This window comes from Falco naumanni, chromosome 9 (genome assembly GCF_017639655.2).
Source record: "Falco naumanni isolate bFalNau1 chromosome 9, bFalNau1.pat, whole genome shotgun sequence".
NCBI classification, from domain to species: Eukaryota; Metazoa; Chordata; class Aves; order Falconiformes; family Falconidae; genus Falco; species Falco naumanni.
The window spans coordinates 9,757,491-9,778,500 of NC_054062.1; the positions used below are offsets into that span (position 1 = coordinate 9,757,491).

General features: G+C 44.0%; 1 protein-coding gene across 3 annotated transcripts in view; it reads right to left on the reverse strand.

Moving 5' to 3' along the window:
• Window positions 1–4,626: 4,626 nt before the first annotated feature.
• NUP214 (nucleoporin 214) overlaps window positions 4,627–21,010 on the reverse strand; it is a 45,084-nt gene continuing 28,700 nt past the window's right edge. For 2 of the 3 annotated variants that reach the window (XM_040606351.1, XM_040606349.1), the window contains exons 29-36: window positions 17,606–19,372; window positions 16,006–16,076; window positions 15,435–15,591; window positions 13,061–13,210; window positions 10,091–10,262; window positions 6,409–6,551; window positions 5,533–5,557; window positions 4,627–4,846 (exon numbers count right to left, since the gene is read on the reverse strand). In XM_040606351.1, coding sequence (XP_040462285.1) covers window positions 4,813–4,846; window positions 5,533–5,557; window positions 6,409–6,551; window positions 10,091–10,262; window positions 13,061–13,210; window positions 15,435–15,591; window positions 16,006–16,076; window positions 17,606–19,372 — 2,519 coding nt within the window. In that variant the 3' untranslated portion in view covers window positions 4,627–4,812. The remainder of the gene's footprint in view (window positions 4,847–5,532; window positions 5,558–6,408; window positions 6,552–10,090; window positions 10,263–13,060; window positions 13,211–15,434; window positions 15,592–16,005; window positions 16,077–17,605; window positions 19,373–21,010) is intronic. The other variant, XM_040606350.1, reaches the window with a different exon arrangement.

Genomic DNA, 21,010 nt, shown 5'->3' on the forward strand with positions numbered 1-21,010 from the left:
TTAAAAAAAGTTTAAAATAATGTGTCCTGCGTTGCATGCACGTAATTATAACAGAGCTCCTCAGACAATCTCCATCAAGCTCTCCAAGGCTGCCTTTAGCAACACTTTTGTAAATTGGTCCCCACAAACCTGTTGGGTACAGAGTGCCGGCAAAAAACCCAGAGGGCAGGAGCACTGCAGTCAGCTCCGACCCTGCCACGATTCACAGCTTTGGGATTGTCCCCCATTTCCCCCTCAAAAGGGAATAACAGCTAATCCCACCGCTGGCACAGGCTGCCCGGGCACCGTTAAGCGTGGCCCCCGGGAAGCACGGCCGCTCCGGGCCCCCGGAGCAGGACTGCAGGTGTTCTGCCAGGGGCACGGCCCCGGGCGCGCCTGGGCACCCTGCTCCCCCAGGGGGTGCGAGGGGGCGGCCCGTCCCTTCCCACGCTGGAAGGGGACGCTGTGACGGGGCAAGACTGCAGCCTGAGGCCGGAGCATCACCCCAGCTACGTGCTCCCACGGACGGCGCCGCAGCGCGTGACCTCGTGTTCGGGGCCGGGCGTGAGCGCAGAGAGGGGACCGGCAGCGCAGAGCGTGCCCGCGTGGGACAAAGGCACGCATGGAGCCCGGCCCGGCAGCAGGAGCCAGGGACACGTTGGCAGAGAAGCAGCTTTGTGAGCTACTCGAAACTGCAGAAAAGGGAAGCGGGGATGGTGTGAGACAGGGAAGGTGCCAAAGGGAACTGCAGGGCCTGGGGGGGTGGGTGTGGGGGTGGGGTAAGAGAAAAGCCCAGGGGCCCATGTAGGTGTGCAGAAGTGAAAGATGTGCCAACATGCCCAAGCTCATCCCTCGGAGAGGAAGCGTCGGTCTCTTCTCAATATCCACAAGACCCTTGGGCCTCACTGCTGTGAGAAGGAGAAGGGCCAGGGCTGCTCTCGCTGCCCGCCGAGCACGGGCTCAGCCCTGCCGAGCTGCGGCCGCCTCTCCCCAGCCCCTGGGGCTCAGCGCGACATTTATCCAGGAACAAAAACTCCCTCGGCACTACCAGATGCGCTCACACCAAAGCCTCATGCAGGATTATTCTTGCTTGTAAGCAATGCGCAAGGGCAGGACACATGAAAACTAAGAAGGGATAAATAAAATGTCACTTCAACCTCGGGGCCTGCAGCAGCAGGGAAACGTACGTGGGCTGACGGGGTGGAGGGAGGCGGCTCCACTGCTGGCGAGCGGCAGAGACCCACTGAGGCTGTGCCCCGGGTCCCTGGGCAAAGGCGGGGGAAGAGAGGCAGTGCCACCGCCTGCCCTCCTTTCCACTGCCTCGCTCCCTGCTCCCAGCAGCTGCAGCAAGGGGCTGAAACATTCAGCAGCACCTTTCCAACCTCCGTCATCTCTCACAGGGATCCCGCTCATCCCCAAGACTCACCACCAGCACGTGAACACACCTCGCTGTTGAGGCTGAAAAGCCCACCTGGAGCAGGACGCTCATGTCAGGAAGGCGCCTTATTTCTCCCGCAAGCATCGCCAGGGTTTTGGTCACAGCACGTCAGCACTGCCGCTGGCACCGCTGGGGCAGGGAGGTGGCTGTAAGGGACAAGGCGAGCCCAGGGATATAACCCAGCAGCACAGGATGAACTTCAGCCCTGCGATCCTCCTCAGTTTGACAGCAGAGGGATGCCACTGGCATTTGTCCTCTGGTTGCCTCTCTGCACCATGGCACTGCGACACGAAGGGCCAAAGAAATGATGTCCTTCCCTCCCAGGAGACAGGTCTGGACAGCAGGGTATGGCCAAGACCACCAGTACTCTGCAAGACACGCATTTTCTGGAATACCAAGTATTAAACAAGTAAAATCCTTTAAAACTGGAAATTAAATAATTGTTCTTTTTGTGCCTCCTTGTGACGAAGCTACATTTTGCCCCTTTTCCAGAAGGTGGCTCTTTTCTTTGTTGCTCTTTTAAGACTTTGAGGAAGCAGAAATCCCTGGTCTGGTCTCTCCATGGGTTTGGGGAGATCCTCTCCACACCTCAGGCTGCCCTCTGCCCACTGAGCCTGTAACACCATCATTAGTGCTCCGCCGTAGCAGAGCATCACCAGCACTTGGCTTTCCGCTGCCTCAAGGTAGTGAAAAATAAGGGCATTTTTCAATTAGAAATAATGAATAATCTACCTTTGATAAAAGCCTTGGAAGATTTCTTCTCATACTGAAATGGCAGGAGCAAAAAGGCACCACCACGTTAGCACAGATAAAATAAGCTCCTTCAGAGCAGTTGCGGAATGGTTGCTATTAGTTATCTGAGGATTAACCAGCATGGACAAGACAACTACTGAAATGAGGGCTCCAAGCCCAGTTAGCCCTTGGCTTCTTTACTGCCGAGACAGGGGCTTTCTGTGTTAGTAGCTTTACTCTTTGGTGGACATCTGTCCACAAAAAACTGGACAGAGGCCATGAGATCACAGGCCACTTAACACAGATGACAGACTGTAACAGCTTCTGGCAACCACCAACCGAGTGCCACACGCACTTGCCAAATCCTTGAGTCATCTAATGAAAATGCAGATTTTTTCAAAGTCGACTTTGCTACGTTTTGTGCATATTCCTGTAGGCTTGTGGTCACGATCAGCCTCTCCACGCTGCTCATCTCCTCCAGCAGCTACTATGGAAACCAGGAGCAGCACCCGTTTCTCAAGGGCAGATAGTTCAGGGGGTTGGGTGGTTTCAGCCATGATTTCACACATGAAAATGCACGTTCGGTCAGGACCTGGAGCAATTCTGATGGCCCTTCACTTGCAGAGCGTAAAGGGAGTTAAACAGGCACCAAGCAGCACAGCAGGGACAACCCCCAACTGCTCCCATCATTCCAAAAAAGAGACTTTAAATGGCTCAGCATGCCAACATCACATTCTTACCAAGCCAATCTTCTCCATAGCAAGAGGTTTATTAGCTATCTGGGGGAGCACAGCTGATACGGCCTTGCTAGGAGGTGTCGCATGCCACAGCAAGGGGAGATTAATGCAAAGAATTTAAGGTCAACAGTTTGGGCCAGTTGCTATTTATAAAGAGGAAGGAAGGCAGCACAGCAGTATCACCTCCAGGCCTTAAGAAATGTTGTATAGTCAAGGAGAACATACTGGGAGGGCACACTTCCACCCACCTTCAGCTTTTTCTTCCAACTCCAAATCAGCAAATTTCAGAAAATGTTCTCCTCTGTTCTACTGCTGTGGTCCCAGAGCGCTAGCACTTGCTGTCTTCCATTAGAGGGCAAGAGAGGTTATGAACAACCCCCCGACAACAGTGCCGTCTCTAATAGGAGATGCAGCGTGCCAGGGTTCAGAAATCCAGGGCATATGTAAACGCTTTGGAGCCTACAGCCTTGCAAAGCCTCTCTGTAGCTAAAAATAAGCCCAAGCCCTCCTTGTACGCCGCACTTCCCATATTTCAGTGGTCTTCCTTTTTTAAAGGGAACCTACCTAATGTCATTCCCAGGCGCAGAGACAGGAAGGACACTTCCCACAACTAGGACAGGAGTTAGGACGAACACTAACTCTTTAAGTTGACTTGAAAAAAGCAATTTCTTCAGGAACCGTTGAAAGATGCAAGTATTTAGTTTATAACGCTGGATGTGAAAACAAGCAGTTATCAACTATTTACAATTCCAAAAAGCAACCAGATGCCCACCAAACCAGAAAACAACACTTGTCATCATAGTGTGGGGTATTAAAAAAAAAAAAAAAGAAACATTAGAACGTTTCTGCTGAAAACAGAAAAAACAGAAGTACCCCAAAACGTCCTAATAGGACCAACAAGATAAACCAAACCAATCTGCATGTATTCAACCAATACATACACTGTTATTTCAACTGCATTTTTCACAGAGCAACAAAAACCCATTACATCATTTAGAGGTTTCATGGAGGTCAGATGCATCAGATAGAAAAAGTGTTTGTCCAGAATGCCTTCAGGGCATTCTTTAAAACATTTGCTCAGTATGTTCAAGTATAAACATATGAGAATTTCACAAGCGATATTGACTAAAGCTAAAAGCTACAGGGAAAAAGTACAACCTCGTACATGTTAGAAAAACAAAAACAAAAGTAGCTGACAGTAGAATCCAACAGCCAAAGCCATAAGCTGCAAAATCACTAATGCCTCTGGATGGAGGTCACACTTCAAATTCGAGGGCCAGAAGTCTTCCCCATAACCCAAGTTCCATTTTCTGAGTTCTATAAAATTTACAGAAAGTTAAAAATAGAAGAGCTTTTACTTCCCACCTCTTTGCTGAATGTTACTGCCATGGGAACGTGTTCTGCATGCTGCCAGTTTCTTCTCAGATAATTTCCTATTTCTCCACTAAGCCTCTGGCTCACACATGACTCAGTTTTAGCACTTCAGTGAGATAAGCATGTGCCCCATCCTATACTTAAAATTAGCAGGGCAAACTTCAGCGCCTTCTTAAGAGCCTAGGATAATCAGTCATTCTCTTCAATGAAAAATGTGCTGGTTTATATCAGGAACCAACCTGAGCTGCTCACTTGTCTAGGCAAGGGATGAATAACAGAAAGCTAGGTCCAGTACAGGGCTGGTAACCACAGTACGCATCTATTTCTTCTAGATTCAGGGAGATAAACCCTTCCAACACAAGTAACAAAGGCAGATAAAATAGTTTAATATAGAACAAGTGTTGCATGAAAATAAGCAAAGTTTTTTCTTAAAAAAAAAAAGTTCCGAGAACTTGTATTTAAAAGAAAAGCTGTTTGGATATTGATCACGTAGGTGACTCATGAATGCAGGAGCTACAACAGCACAGTTCTACAGGAAAGTTCAGGATGCTCCTAGCTTCTCCATCCACTAAATCCAGAGGAAGATCTGTGAAGCAAGAAAAAAATACCAACACAGCAATGAGTGTTAGCATCTCCCTCAGGCAGTATTAATTCAGCAGATCTCTGAAACAAACGTCCAGTCTCCCTAGTATCAGAAGTTTATTATGAGAATGCATATTTCCAGCAGATTTTACCTGAGAGTGCAACATACTAGCTAGATATAATTATGCTTATTCTAGAGCCTACCATCTGGTGAGAGACATGCTCTCTCTACTTGACAGGGAAACAAAGTTTAAGAAACTTGCTAAAAGTAATCTAGCGCGCCAGTGGCAGAGTGGACAACAGTTAACCTCAGCTCTCAGTCCCATTCTTCAACTGTAAATCGTCTCAATTCAGCCAAAGTACCAGTTTATTACATTCCTTGTTTCAACCTGATAAATGGAATAGATACTAGATTCACACGCACAGCTTGAGCACACACACACATCATGTGCCTGAGAGGTGGAAAAAGAGCACAATGTAACTGAAAATTCTCCCATGTATGAAAGATTAACCTCACTGGCAAGCGTACATTCAGAGCCTGTACTTTGAGCTCTAAGCAGCCACTGAAAAGGAAATCAGAACTAGTATCTCACTGCTACTTTCAAAGCTTGCTCTTGTAAACCACTCAACTCTTCTATTCTGATTCTATTTGTATTTTTAATTAAGGGTTAGACACAAAACGGTACTTACGTGTTAGATGATCCAAACCCAAACCCTGAAAGAAATGCAAGATGAGAAAAATAATTATTAAAACGTAAATGAATGCATAAGATTTGTACTAAATGTCCCCTTCCACACACAGATTGAAAAACATTTCTTTCCTGCCTTAGGCCAGGGAAAGAGTGATAGGTAAACAATGAAAGTCAAATCTCCATCTAGAAGAAAAGTGACTTGCCTCGGTTCCTAAGAGCGCTTTGCTTTCACTGCTCATCAGCTAGGTCCATTCATTAGTAGCAACTGCATACAATGTGCCTGGTTTATTCACCTCCATGAAAACAGAGGGCTGCTTTCTGAAGATGGAGTCCTGCTTAACGCAAGCCAATGGTGACAGGCAGACCACTAATGAACGTATCCTCTCTCAAAGGCTCTGTGCTCAGCCCTGTGTAAATCACTGCGGCTTCACTGACTTACATCAGATAAAAATCTGGCTACTGGTGTTCCAGCTCAATTTTGCACCGCATATTGTTTTGACACCAAGTACTTAGATACAGATACCCATGGATATGGTACTGAAGAGTTATTAATTATTTCTCAGTATTTTCCTTTGAGAAGAAAGAACAACTCCATAAAAAGAGGTTAAAAGCAATGATCTGATGAGGTGTGCAGAAGCAGCGTGATTTATTGATATGTCACACAGCAATCAGTGATGAAATTACGAGCTACAGTCTGAGAAAACACTACACCCCACCCTGCAGCTCAGTTCTCCAGGACACGGTGCCTCCCCTGTTGCAGGACCAGCACCAGGCACATTTTTGACAGCGAGCTGAAGAGTCATGCCCAGTTTCCAGGGAAAACTGAAAGCCTGAGGCCTGTTAGGTTCATTACCTTTTAGCTTCTCCTACCTACCTCCTCCACCTGTCCCAAAAGCTGAGAATCCACTGCCTTGTGTGCCGAAACCGGTACCCTGTTGTGACAGCGATCCAAACGTTGGGGTATTTTGATTTGCTAGTGTGCCAAACGATGCCGTATTGTTACTGGTACCACCAAACCTGCAGTTTGAGGGAGAAAATTTAAGAGAAAATTTGTGTTTGCAGGCATCTTCTCACTTACACTAGAATTTTGTTCCCATACCTGCAATGATAACAGTGCACTCGTTAAACACGGTTACATCAAAAGAGTGAGACCACCTGGATATGACTGTAATTGTTCATTCTGGAAACTGTTTTTCTGGTTTGGGAAAGACCACTGTACATCCAAACGTCTGTTCAGCTCCCATTCTTAATGTACACCAGGCAGAAAGGCCAATACATTCATGATTACACAGGATATGTTTTCAAGCGCTTGGAAACACCAGCTGCAGCCATCAAATGGAATATATTAATTCACCCCGTGTGTAGTTTTCACCTTTTAGGCTCAAAAGTACTGCACAATTTTGTGTCACAAACGGGGCAGCAAACAGAATTGGTGTGAGCTCCTCATGGCCAGAGCACAAAACAGAGCCCAGACACAGAACCCAGGCTCCCAACTTTCAGGTGGTACCTTGCACATGTAAATCACCCACAGATTTTTCAGTTCCTTTCTCTCCCCAGCCCATTTTGAACACCACATAGTTCCAGTGCTTTCTTGAAGATCTGCACCTAGCTGGCACTTCTCCCTACTACCTTTGGATTACTTCCCTAATTGCTTTTGGGGACTGAAATAAGAAATACTTTAATATATGGAAATTGGTCTCCCTTCTCCACCTACTCAGTCCAACCAGGCATTGTAGAGCAATCAGCACGACACACTAATGAGACCATGATATGCATTATGGTTCCCTGCCCCCCACACTCCCATACACTTCTCCCAATTCTAAATGTAAGAAATGTACTCAGAAAACAAGCTTTAAGTGTTCCTTTACCTTAAACTGGGCAAAATGCAGACACAAAATTTTCAAATTACAAGCTCTACTAAAGCAAGTGCACAATGCTACTAGTACTAACCCAGCACCAGCCCTCCTCTGAGTGGTCGGTCAAGTCAAATAGCATGCCAGCTTTACAAGGCTGTGCCTCACACAAGCTTCTGTCATTTCTGACTTAGAATATGAACTGACAGCATGTTAACCAACCTCTCCATTCATCCATATCTAGTAGATTTAAAAAAAAAAAACCCACACACAAACCAACCAACCAACCCACATCAAAACATATCTCTCCAGATAAAAGACAACCCTTGTAGCAGTGTGACAAGCAATTCACCTGGTAAAAGAGACAACCTTTCCTATCCCAGACTCTGTCAACTGCACACACTGCCTCCATGTACAGCGTTAGATACAACAGGCAGTTCAGTGACTGTATCTTGAGCCCTGCTAACCATCCCCTGTGCCTCTGGCTTGGCTCTCGACCCACACACCCTGCAGGCACCTTCAGCTCAGGAGCACAAATGTGGTTTTCTCAGGAAGGGCAGAATAGGTTTTGTAGTTCTTTTTAAAAAGGAAGAAGACTGGGTGATGTGTTTTAGAACAAGAGCTTTTTACAGTGCTCCATCTTCTCAGGACTATGCCACTAAACGCACAAATTATGTCTACCCGGTGAAAGGAAGCGGAGGCGGAAGCAGTGACATGGAAACTTGTGGTTCAAACTGCTTCTTTAGGTTGCAACTAGAAGAACATGCCTGTTGAAAAAGGCTAAGCTGAGCACAAGTAAAGAAACAGCTCAAGCTATGGACAGTTGTTTTTTTAAAATGTATAAAAGACATGAGATGCAGTCATTGCCTGGTAACCATTTAATCACACCTATCTTGCCCAGATATTCAGGTCTTTTGTAAAGCTCCTATGCAAAACAGAATTGAGAGGCACTTGAGGTTACTTTACGAAAGCAAAACATTATTTGCTCAGTCGGAACGGCAGATTTTGAAGGAAGTGTAGTGGTTTCTATTTTTGATACCCAAGCCATTTATCAAGTGATGCAGATTTTTCAGAACTGAAGTAGCAATGGATCACATGTATTTAAGTTAGCAGGGTGTGCTCAGGAAATCTGAGCTAACACACCGGCAGTAACTTCTCTGGATTTGGGTTTTTTAAAAAGTTTTGTTTCAAGAGAAAGGCAGAAAGGAAGTCCTACACAGATGCTACATTACACTGCAAAATTAAACTACTGCTGAAAATTTTGTGGCGAGATCTGGATTTTTGTGCACACTTTTAAAGTTTTAAAATCAAAATCAAATTCCTCAGGCAACTCTCAAAATATCAGGCTGAGTCTGCACCTTTCTAATAGAGAAGAAATTCTCAAAACTTCACACAAGTTAAGCCACTGAATTATCTTTCTTGAGTCTGCAGACTGATTATCCAAGAACTGTGTCTGCATCAACCACGCTGCTTGTTCTGAATCCCATTTTATCTTTAAGCTTCCAACATTGTTACTAAGCGCATCCAGTTCCAGTACAAAATCCTGCAGCACAATGGCTGAAAGTTGGAACTGATCAAAATATCAGTTGAGTTGAAGCTAAGTCATCCCTACAAGCGCATCCTTCTTTGCAGGGATTTAATTAAGCTGCCTCTATTTTTACCCCTTCCAAAGGGACTCTCTGATTTGCTGCACCAGAGTTCAGAATACAGCAGAACCACCTAACTGAAGCCTCCCACAGCTCAGGGGTGCCCTGGCAGACGGGGATCTGCCTAACCTCAGGGAGAGTCAACCAGTTACACTTCTAGACGTTCTCATGTGCCTTACGTAAGGGCAGCTCCTCCTGAAACTGAAGACAAACACTTGTGAAATATGTAAGCGCTAAGATTGGAAAGACATCCAGTTTCCCCTTTTCACTGCAAGTTTTTCTTTTTTTAACTGGGTCTATTCCGTCTACATATTTGTATATTGTACATAATTGTAGGGCGTGAAGGAGAGTTGCTTGCTGGCAGTAAAATGCTGAAGAAGTGCATTTGCTGCCTATTGCAGAAGCTGCTTTGCAAGGTTTGAAATAGTGTATTTGCTGAACAAAACAAGGACTAACGTGCCTGTCTGCTTGGGTGCCAAGCACAGGCTTAAGGAGTAAGGAAACTGATAAAAACCATCAGCATGGGATAAACACAAGTTGCTCCCAGGAGCACAGGCTGTTACAAGGGTTTCGTCCCACTCTTCAAAGGTGAGAGAACAGACTGAATTCTCATTAGGATCTCTAGCCCAAACCTCACAAATGGATAAGGCAGCTAGACAGAGTCACAGATAATGATATTTATTATTTTCTTTGCTAGGTACAGCCTGTAAGCCTAGATTTCAACTCATTAAGTGTGCACACAGAAGATACTCCTGCATTTCTTTAGACACTTGCAAGATGACTCACATGCTGCTCCCCCCTCCCCCAACCTCTAAAGCTAAAGATTCAACACAGTAGTTTCAGCATATACATTATTTCCTTTAGGGATGAAGTCTTAGTTTTATGCCTCTTTAAAAAAAAAAATAATTAAAAAACCAACCAAATAAACCAAGGACACTTAAGAACTTAGCAATCGGCTACAGAATATATTCTTTATGTTAATGCAGAGGTAACCAAGCATAATACTTTTTGTCATGTGAGAACACATTTCCCAAACCCTGAACCCTGGATGGCTTACCCAAATCCTCCAGCGCTGGCTGCTGCTGTACCCTCGCCGAACACTTTGCCTCCCGTTGAGCCCAGAGGGCTTGAAAAGGTTGGGGCTGAACCGAATGCTGGCACCCCTCCGAACCCAGGGGATCCCCCAAAAGTGGGAGGGCTGCCAAACACTGGAGCAGCACCGAAGCCACCTGAGCAAAACAGAGGCAAAAAAAGGGACAAGAACATCATGTAAACAATAATGCAGAAAGAAAAAGTGAAAACAAAACCTAGATTTCCAAGTAGACAATCTCCACAATGGGGCTGTTCATCTTGGCATACGGACACAGCATTATTTTCAGAAATAACTGCCACAAAGCTTTCAAACTGTAGGGGATTTTGTTACAAAAGACATGGATAAGTGCCCAAATGCATATAAAAGACTGCAACCAAATTAAGATGCTACACAGAAGAAAACCATGTTCTGCGTCTCTTGAATGTTTGAGCACAAGATCAACTCAATCCCCAGAGCTGTACAAGAAGCTGGTAATATATTGTACATGCTCGCACACTGTGAAGGAATCTCTACTTGCTTTACATAAAAGAAGATTAGTATCTTAATTGTGAGATAGCAAGCATACACAATAACCAAGTTATAGTAAAAAATACATACAATAGGTGCTAGATTGATGCTTTATTATTATTTTTTAAAAAGATAAATCCATCCATCTTAAAACTAGCCCTCACCATAAAAAAAGTTTATGTAGTCAGTTTTAAAGTAAAGCTCTGCTCATCACCTTTTAAACAAGTTACTATCCAAAGGACTGCATACACCGATGCAGAATCTAAAGTTTTCTCTAAAGGTCGGCTTCATGGAAAATTTGTTGCGGTTTGGTTGCAGTTTTACCCTGACTTCTGATCTACAGCTCTGGAAGTACATACAAGCATCCTGCAGACAGAAAGTCATGCATGCAAGTGCTTAAACTGGAAGAGCTCCTCAGTGCAACGGGCAAGTCTCCCCAGTCTCTTAAGATCTGAGAGTAGGTCACAAGCTTGGTTTTTAGGTGCTCCAGTGAGGCAAAAAGATCCCAGGAGGTAGGGTATTATCTAACCCCGGTTTAAGTGATGGAAACTGAGAGGCAATGATTGAATTCCAGGTCAGAGGAACTGCACAATTCCTGCAGGGAATCAAGAACTGAACTCTGCTCTTGGTAATTTCTGTTCAGGGTTTAGCTGCCTTCTGCAGCTCTGCATGGACTTCTACCCATATTTTATTCTGCGTTCATCTGCTAGTATTATTGGCCTGTTTTTAATTGACACCGTGGAATGTGAAGGACACCTGCTCTTCTGTTTGACTAGGGATGAGGATGGGATACCACCACACATTTTAATACCCTGGGTGAAATTCCAGCCCACGTCAAAGTAACGGATACTGTTTGGCTGTAAACACAAAAGGTCTGGAAAAAATAAATGCTAGGCCTGAATTATTTAAGCACAGATCAGTTATCTTGTTACCTCTATCTCTAGGAAGTTAAGAGTATTTATCACCAGGGCTGAAGCTTTGCGTGGCATACGCTCGCTTTTGCAAAGCATATTAATGTATTTCACTTTCCTTTCTCCACTATTTGTAAGTAGTGAAACCAGGGACAAAGGGGGATTCAAATCAAGTAAACCCTTCCACTGCAGTTGGGAGAAGACAACACACCATTCATTTCAATATTTAGCAAATATAACCAGCAGAGGGAAGGATCTGAGGGGCTCTGTGGGAGCAGATGTGCCTTCTGCAGAAACCTCTTGAAAATTCTCTGTCAAGAAGAATTTTGAAAGCAAAATAATCAAAAGCAAGGAAAGTGTCATTGGGGGAATGAAAGAAGAACTTCCTTCAGCCACGTTTTCTCCTCCTTTAGCAAAAATAACAGATGGGAGGTATGTCTGCCCGAGACGTGAAACTCAGTCCACTACCGAGTGGAATGCAATACTGGAAAGACACCTTATAAATGGCTGCTGGATCCGATAGCATCATCATTATGCTCTCAGCAACTTCACTAACACGACAGCACAGCTACTGCCAAAGCAGAGCGCTTCCTCTCAAAGCACTGCTTCTCCAAAGGGAGTCCTTGAGCACTGTCAGCTCAAGACAACTTCAGGGATGACTGAGCCTCCCCTACTTCCCCCAGCGATGAAGCTTCAATAGACACACTTGGAGCAGAACACCGATCTTCAATGTTCACTGTAAGAACAGTCTAAGGATGGAGGAGAAAAGCTTTGCTCTGCCTGACCTGACCTTTTGAGCCTCCATCTTTGCCTGGTAATTAACAAAATGAACAGTTTGCCATTCAGGTCTAACGAACGTATCAGTCACCACTGCTTCGGTGGCTCTTTCTTTGGACAGGTAACAGTCAAAAGGAAAGAAGTTTTGTGAAATTTCCAATATTTGATTCAATTAACTCAATCAACATAGAAAACAATAGCTCAACCACAGAAGAAAGTATGATGACAGGTCAGACTAATTGCAAAAGAGGCGGACCTGCAGCATGTCTGACAAATTTTATGAGGAAGCTTTCCCATTGCAGACACCTCTGCATTCACTCTCATGAAGAAATGGTGAGGAAAAAAAAGTTACAAAACCCAGAGTGAAGCTTGGAAGATAATATACCGAGGAAGTATCTAAAATAGGAAGAATTTATTCAGTTCCATATTCTGTACTCTTCATTGCATGGTACATAAGACCAGCACTAACTCACACACCTCTCTGCTCTTAAACTGCAATGGGAATTTCTGGAATGAATACCTAAAAACACAGTTTACTGGATGCTTTTCTGCACAAGAGATTGTAAATCTCTGCCTTGAATCCACCACCAATTTCCATTCACTAAGCCATTATTTTTTATTTACTGTTCAGAGACAATTCCTGTACGTGTACCGAGTCCAGGCTGTATCTACATGGTAGACTACTAAATATCTCACAGGTAAGCATGGGTGTTCACATCAGGTGGATTAACAAAAGTACCTGCTTTGTTTGCATTGGAGAACCCAAAGCCTTGAGATGCCACGCTCCCACCACCAGAGCTGAAAGTGCCCGTGGGCTTCTGCTCTCCGAAAGATGAGCTGCCAAATCCAAAAGTCTTTGCTCCACTGTTTCCAAATAAGCTAGAAGAATCTGTGGAGATGAAAAATACTTGTGAAGCTCACAACAGACAATACTCTACATTACACTTCATTGATTGGATCAGGAGAAAGGGAAATGCCTTTTATTTCCAACTCCCAAGCACAAAATGAAAACAATACACTGAAGACAGCACTCTGCAGAGAGACACAGAGTTTTCCCCTGTTCCTTCAGGGCTTTGTAGTCTCACCAAGATCCATTCTGGATCTGATGGACCACTAACAACCCTTTAGTACTGGGATCTAGCAAATCAGTGATGGATGATTTGTTTAGTTGCATCCTGTCCTGCAGTCACTAGAAGACAAGACAACTCCTCAAGTGAGAAATCAGAGCAGGTAGGATCAGTCTCTCTTGACAACAAAAACATCAGTTCACCACAAATTAAAGTTTCTTAGCTGTTTTGGCAATTGCCAATATTTCTTAACATGACCACCTGACAGGACCTTAAAGCAGGAGCCAAACTTTTCCAGCCTTACTGAGAAATAGCACAAGTTTTCACCTTTCACAAGGCTACAGAGTTTTAGCATTTAGTGGCAGGACATAGAATAACCAAAGCTTTTCTTTGGTGATCCATCTGTTTTATTTCAACACAAAACCCAGCACAGCAGTAAAGAAGAACTAAAATTAGCAAGGTTAGAGAATCGACCTCAACCATTAATCCCAATGGATCATTAAAGATGTAATAAAATAAATGGATTTGTCCTCCCAAGACTTGAAGTGCTCTTCTAGCCACTTGGCAGCTAATTCTACAGCTTTCCTTTGTTCCCCTACTTTTAAGTCTTAGACGCTGTTTCCTCTTTTTTGTGCTTTCTACCTGCTGGACTTCATCCCTTCTGCTTTCCCTTTCTGCCAAACCCAAGTCACAAGTGAAGAAATAATGAAGCTGGGCAGTCTCATTAAAAAAAAGCCACACTTAAGAAATCATTATGAATAGCTTGTGTGACATACAAATGCATGTAACAAGCACAGACCTGCAACAGCTGCATATGAAAGACACCAGAGAGCCTGCGAGTATTTCAGGCTCATTGCTATAGCAGACAGTGACATGCATGTATCTCAGCTCAAATTTTAGAGTATTACCAAGATGCGTTAACCCAGAAAACTCAAGACTAATTCATTTTTAACTTGACTATGACATTAAAAAAAAAAAAAGAAATTTAGAAAGTCTTTACACTAATAGATAATGATTGATTCTTGCCTTTACAGTTAATCCTTTATAGCATCTATAAAAAAAAATCTCTAATATTCCCTTAGAGTCCCTGGTGCAAAGGCAACTGCAGGTAGCTTTAATGTATTCTTCACCCTGCTTTTCAAGCCTCCTTTTGTTAGGTTGGTTGGCTGGGCAAGAAACATGCGGGAGGGTGGTGTCGCACCTCACGTGCAGATTGATTTAGCCAACACACACATGCGGACTGATGCCTTTTAGCTGACAACTGCAGCAAAAGAAAGGACAAGTCTGAGTCCCTCCTCCCAAGGAGGGCTTTACACAATCCCTCTCATCTACCCAGCTTTACAATGCTTGCACGAGTTCAGCTGCAAGAGACACACTCTGTCTATCAAATCTGGATAAAAGCTGATAAAAGGAAAGCCAATTACTCCCTTACCAAACCAGACTACAACCCCAAACCAACCACTGAGCGCATTTATTTTTTTTTACTACATCCACTGACTGAAAAAATTCACACCTCCTCCTAGTCACAAATGACTGAGAGCTTATCCATGTATTATACCAAATTTTGATGAAGTATCTTGCATGTGCTGCATAAAGTCAGCCATTTTTAGGACAAAGCTGAGGAAACTGCTATCCATCACATACTTTACTTGGTTACTCTTGAGCACACGATTTTTAATTTTTATAGTGTTAAGGCAGATGAAAAATAATAAAAGCTTTCTAACTTTAAGTTGGAAGCAAAAATTCAGTAACAAAAGTTTATTTTAAAGAATTTTAAAGAAGCATTTGGCCAAGAATTTCCTGCCGAATATATTCTTCACACTTCTTGCATCCGCTTGCTTGTTTCAATGGCTTCCCTACTTGTTTTCCATACACTTAGAAGAAGAATTCCAGATTACACATCATGTGTACTCTCTGTCTCTATTACCCCCTAGAAGCCTTTCATGTGAACACAGAACTTACTCTACTAACAGCAGAAAAGCAGATGGGATCAAAAAAGCAGATGGAAATCACAGCACATTTTGTATTCTTGTTTTGTTCACTTACTCTGGGAAGCTGCAGATCCAAATCCTCCACTGGAGGAACTGAAGGGGTTCTTATTGGCTGCATCCTGACTTGGCTTTCCTCCCAAACCACTGAAGAAGCCTCCACCTCTCCCACCACTTCCAGATCCAAACAAGCCTCCACTGGAGGAAGATGGCTGCTAAAACACAAAAAGGACAAAAAAACAGGATTTAAGCAAAGTCAGGGCAGTGCATGCCCCCAAGGCTGATTCTTCTGTCTGGCCTGTTCCTCTGGGTGTACGAAGGGGCTGATGAACTAGCAAGCAATTACCTTCCAATGCAATGAAATCTTATTTAAGTCTAGTTTAAATCTTGTCTATGGTACAGAATAATGCCTTTGAAGCTTGCCCTGCACTGTCCACTTCCCAGTTAGCACGGAATAAAGGCAGGTGCCTTACTGCATCTCTGTCTTGCATGGGATAAAGTGTTTGTCTCTCCATACCCTTGTATCTTTTTTTGTTTTGTTTGTTAACGTATCAGAAATAAGTAGGAACCCTGAACAAGTCCACTATACCTAACAGTCCCTTGTTTATATGTAAGCAAGGAATACTCGCCTGGCCAAAGACAGTGCCTCCAGTATTAGCTGCTTGCCCAAACACAGAACCTGTGTTACTAGAACCAAAACCTGCAAAGAAAAGAAAATAAGTCACTAGAACTATTACTAGGGTATAAGGCAATTCAGGGAGATGACATGAGTCCAGAACAGGGAAAGGACAGGTCTCCCATGTCAAAACATACATGGGATACAAGGGATGTTCCCAAATGTATCTGGGTTGGACAAATTTAAAGTATGTGCCAACACTCAAATAATAAATTCCATTGAAAGTTTATCTGAAAGTCAATTCTCCTTTTTCTCTTTGGCCAACTTAAAAGCAAACAGAAAACAAAAGGCCTTTTCACTTTTGGGGTTGTTGCTAACAATATAAGAGAACTGGATTTCTGTTAATATCGCTATAGCAATGATGCAAGTCCTGCACAAGCACTATAGCATCCCCATTGCTCTTATACATGTAAGGAGGATCTGAGCTTTGCTACCTAAACATTCCTCTTGTAGGTAATGAAATGTTTTGATTTAAAAAAACAAAAAAAACCAAAAAACAACTCCTCCCTATTCCATTTCCCAGTTCACTTAAACGTAAATTTTGTAATAAAACTTGCATTTCTGTAATTAGGAACACTTTTGTCAAGCAGAGTTCACTTCCCCCAGTATAACTATTCTCTGTTACTGTAGTTAAAATGAGCAAGCAGTTTGCCTACAGTGCCATCATTTTTAATTAAATGAGCCTAATTAGGTTTTCTTCCTTGGAAATACATGTTCTCTATTATTACTATGTACTTTTCACTTTTCCCTGGGAGCTGCCTGAAGATTGTACAGACAATACTTCGGAAAAAAACCCCGACAATATATTGTAGCGAGGTGGAGAACAAAAGGAGACTGACAAAGAAGGTTTGGTCTGTGCAACTACTCGATTGAACTATGTAGCCACGTAGCTGATGGCCATGTTACTGCTATATTTAATTTTGAGATGTTTCCAAATGAAAAAGCAGATTTAACGGATTAGTTCCTTGCTCACCCATCACTGAGGCCTTGAATTTCTTTTGCCATCCCAGACCATGATATAGTGCTATACATCCACTGTTGCACGCACAGAATGCAGCCCGTTTTCCAGAAGGAAGTGCTGCATCTGTGTTCATTGCCTTGATTACAGTCTGAGAGCTGCCTTGCCACCTCAGTGTAGCAATTTACAACAACAAACTAATTTAAGGTCTTTTACACTATGCTGAATCCAACCCACTTATTGTGCAACAGGCAGGACAATATGTAATTCCAAATTAAGTCAAGGTAGACTTAAGTATAAAATGAATGCAAGATTGGATTGAGCTACACTCGGAGGCTGCTGATGAAGTGAAGCAGAGCAAAAGCTTCTTTTGTCTCCAGCATCAGCCTCCCCCTCACACACACTGCAGCTCCTATTCTTACCAATTGGAAAAAAAAAAAGTTAAAACCCCACCAACCCAAATACCATCAAGTGCCATTGGGGGTGGGGGGTATAGACATTAAAAAATAAATTTTTTCCCAGTAACATACTGCTCTCTGTACTTCAGCCACGCAACACCGCTGGGATATCACAACTCTCTACAGTTTGTTCTTACCTGAAGCTTGGCAGAAGCTGAACCCAGCAGATGATGTTGTAGTGGTAACGGCAGCAGCGCTACCAAAGACGGATCCCCCTTGCCCAAAGCCGGTGTTCTGCCCAAACGCTGGAGGGCTGCTTTGTCCAAACAACCCACCCCCGGTGCTGGCAGATGGCTGTCCAAAGGAAAAGGAGCTGGCACTGTTGGTGCTAGCTGGTGCTCCGAAAACATTGCCACTGCTCGAGGCTGCTGTGGAAGCCGCTGGCTGGCCAAAGGCTGGCATTGTCCCAAACCCAGACTGGCTAAAGGTAAAACCACCTGAAGAACTGCTTGCTGGTTGCCCAAAGGTCGGTGCTTGTCCAAAGGCTGGCTGACCAAAGCCACCAGTAGTGGTGGTACCGAAAGCCGAAGTACCAAAACCTGAGCTGGCAGTCTGTGTTGTAGCAGTGGCAGTGGACAAGGTACTGGTGGCGAGTTGCCCAAATGGAGAGGATGCTGTGGTACCTGCTGGTAGCTGTCCAAAAACAGGTGGTGTGGAAGGAGTGGCAGCTGTATCACCAGCAGGCTGGCTAAATGCCGAGCCAGAAGAGCTGGAACTCGGAGGCTGAGAGAACACAGAGGAGCCTGCAGAAGTGGGGGAAAACACAGAGGCACCAACAGCTGGACTCTGAACACACGTAGCGACATCAGAGGCAGCAGCCAATGCACTTGTGGCTTCTGCAGGAGAGGCAATGTTTGTTGTAGAGGCTGTCACCGAGACATTCTGATCTGGTGGTGCAGATGCAGAGACAGTAGGAGGCACCGGTGCCTTCAAATCACTGGTGGAGGCAGGAGTAGCAACGGCATCAGGGGGAGGTGCTACTGAGGTGGTGCCAGAGCCCATGGAGACTGCATCCCCAGCTGTGGCCTGGGGTAAAGCCGCTTCTTTGCTGGATTCTGAAAGCTGTAGCTGTGGCTGTGGCAACTGCATCATTGGAGGTGAAGACCCAGCTGCTACAGCTTCATTTTCAGATGGCTTTTCTGACACAGACGGTAATTTGGCATCACCTGCACTCTTATTAGAAGTTGCAGAAGGGACAGCAGTTTGCGATGAACTCAAGAAACTGCCAAACGAGAGGGATGTTGAAGCTGAGAGAGTAGAAGGCGTAGAGGTGGATGTGCTCGTACTGTTTGCTTGCTGAATACCAAATGAAAAGGTGGGTTTGCTGCCACTAGAGCCTCCAAGATTAAATACCCCAGAAGACCCTGTGTTGGTTATCTGGACATTGCCAAAGAGACTGCCTGCAGCACTAGTGCTGGTGGACGGGGATGCTGTGCCAGCTGATGTGACTGACGTTGAAGCAGCTTCTCCAGCTTTTCCTAATGACAGGGGAGCACCAAAAGTGAATCCAGACGGTATTGTAGATACTTTAGTTGACTGTGCTCCTGCAACACTGGTAGGTGGTGCTTTTGTGGTGGTCTTGGCATTATCATCTACTTGACCAACCCGTAGTCCTGAGAAGCTCCCAAGAGTTTCCCCAGCTAGATTGCTCTGAAACAAGTGATCTCCTGGTTTAGATGGAGGGATATCCAACTTGCCAGAGGCTGTGGAGGGAGCAGAAGATGTTGTCGCAGCTGGTTTGTTTGACTGTGTGCCATCTGTTGAGGAGCTATTTCCTACTAAGGCTCCTGGAGCACTTGCTGGCTTGAGGGACCCAAAAGCAAAGGAGCTCTCAGGGACTACTCCAAATTTGGGACCGCCAGCAAGTGAAAATGAATCAGTCTGGGTGGACTCTTTAGCAGGGGCTGTCAGTGACAGAGACAGAAGTTGCAAATTCAGTTATGGTATGCAAAGCTCATTTATCATTCTTACAGTAATAGCATGCTTTAGTGCTTCAGAGATTGTTAAGACAGTGTTCTTGCCTCAAAACTATAAAGTCTCTGACCATCAGGTAACTGCCACTTCCATGTGCATTCAGAAGACAGTAGTGACATCTTTACAGACAGGGTTGAAGTGACAAAAACTGTTACTTTCGTGTCATAGCATCTACTTAACCATCCTTCTCTGAGTACAGATAATTTCAGCCTTTGGCTCCTACCTCTTCTTCAACAGTTTGATAAAAACATAAAAGACCTGGTTACTAAGACCGTTTGCTGTTAACACCATTTTCACCCCTTCTTACTTGGCTCAGCTAAGCAATTCCTGAAATTCACTACAGAACTCTATTTAAACCAATGTCTCAGAACAGTCTGGGTCATAAAAATACTTTTGACACATGAAAAGTCTCCTACAGAATAAAATCTTTCTTTACAAATTCAACTATTTATAGACCACCGGCCAGTTTCTATGCAGCCTGTTTTCAGCTTTGAAAGACTACAGAAAAGTTCTCAAATGTAATTGCCAAAGGAGCTACACTTATTTGATATGCTGCTGTCCAACAGTGTGAAACTGGTGAAGCAGTAAGGCAGACTGGACTAGTTTTATTTGATGTATTGTCATTTTATTTTCAAGCACCAAACATGCACAAACTCCGACTTGAAAACATTGCATTGGTGTTTGGACTATGAGTTGATTTGGACAAGGCACGGGAAATCTGCATGGAGATCAAACAACAAAGAGCAAAGGCTTCTTAGCACAGCTAGCATTACCCTTGTGTTTTACCCTATAAATATATTAAGCGTATTTAAGTATATTAGTAACTGACACTAAATAATGTAGCATTTGTTTCCTCCTGAGGCACAGAAATTCTTTCTGTTCTTCTTCCATCACCAGCCAGAGGCAAAAGTTCTCCTACTGTTTCATGGAGCAGTGTGAAGTAACTGCCCTCACACAACGCTGTGGTTTACAAGTGTCTCCTGCACCTCCCACTCCTCCTTTAATCAGTATTATTTACCTAAGCTTTTACATTAACTGAATCTTCAAATTTTAAGCCAAGTTAGTTCTCTCTGCTTAATGTCAACAGAGTACTAGTAGCATTGCTGTGGCTGTGATGGTCTAAGGATAGAAGCAAGCCAAGATTTGGAAGAAGAGGTGGTATCTTTTATTAGAGCAACCAATAACATTGGAAGTGAGTTTTTGACCATAAAACCTCTTTTGCAAGACTGAAATTAGAGGCGGAAAACTTCAACAACATTATAAAGCAGATGTATTATTCCCCTTTTTCTGGGCCAGGCAAATATGGTCTACCTATGAAATGGAAAGGCAGCCTATATGTTGTCAACTCCATTTTAGAAGCAACACAAAACTATCCCAAGTGTTTTCCTCCCATTACCAAATGCTCATTCCACTTAATGACAGCTTTCCGCGCCAGACAACCTTGGCAACTTTAAATCTACAGATTAAAAGACAGCAGAGAAAATGACTACAGATGTTACCCTTTTCATAAACTAGTACCTCCTAGATGTTCCTGGCAGCAAATATTTTGCTTACTCTTAATTGAAAGG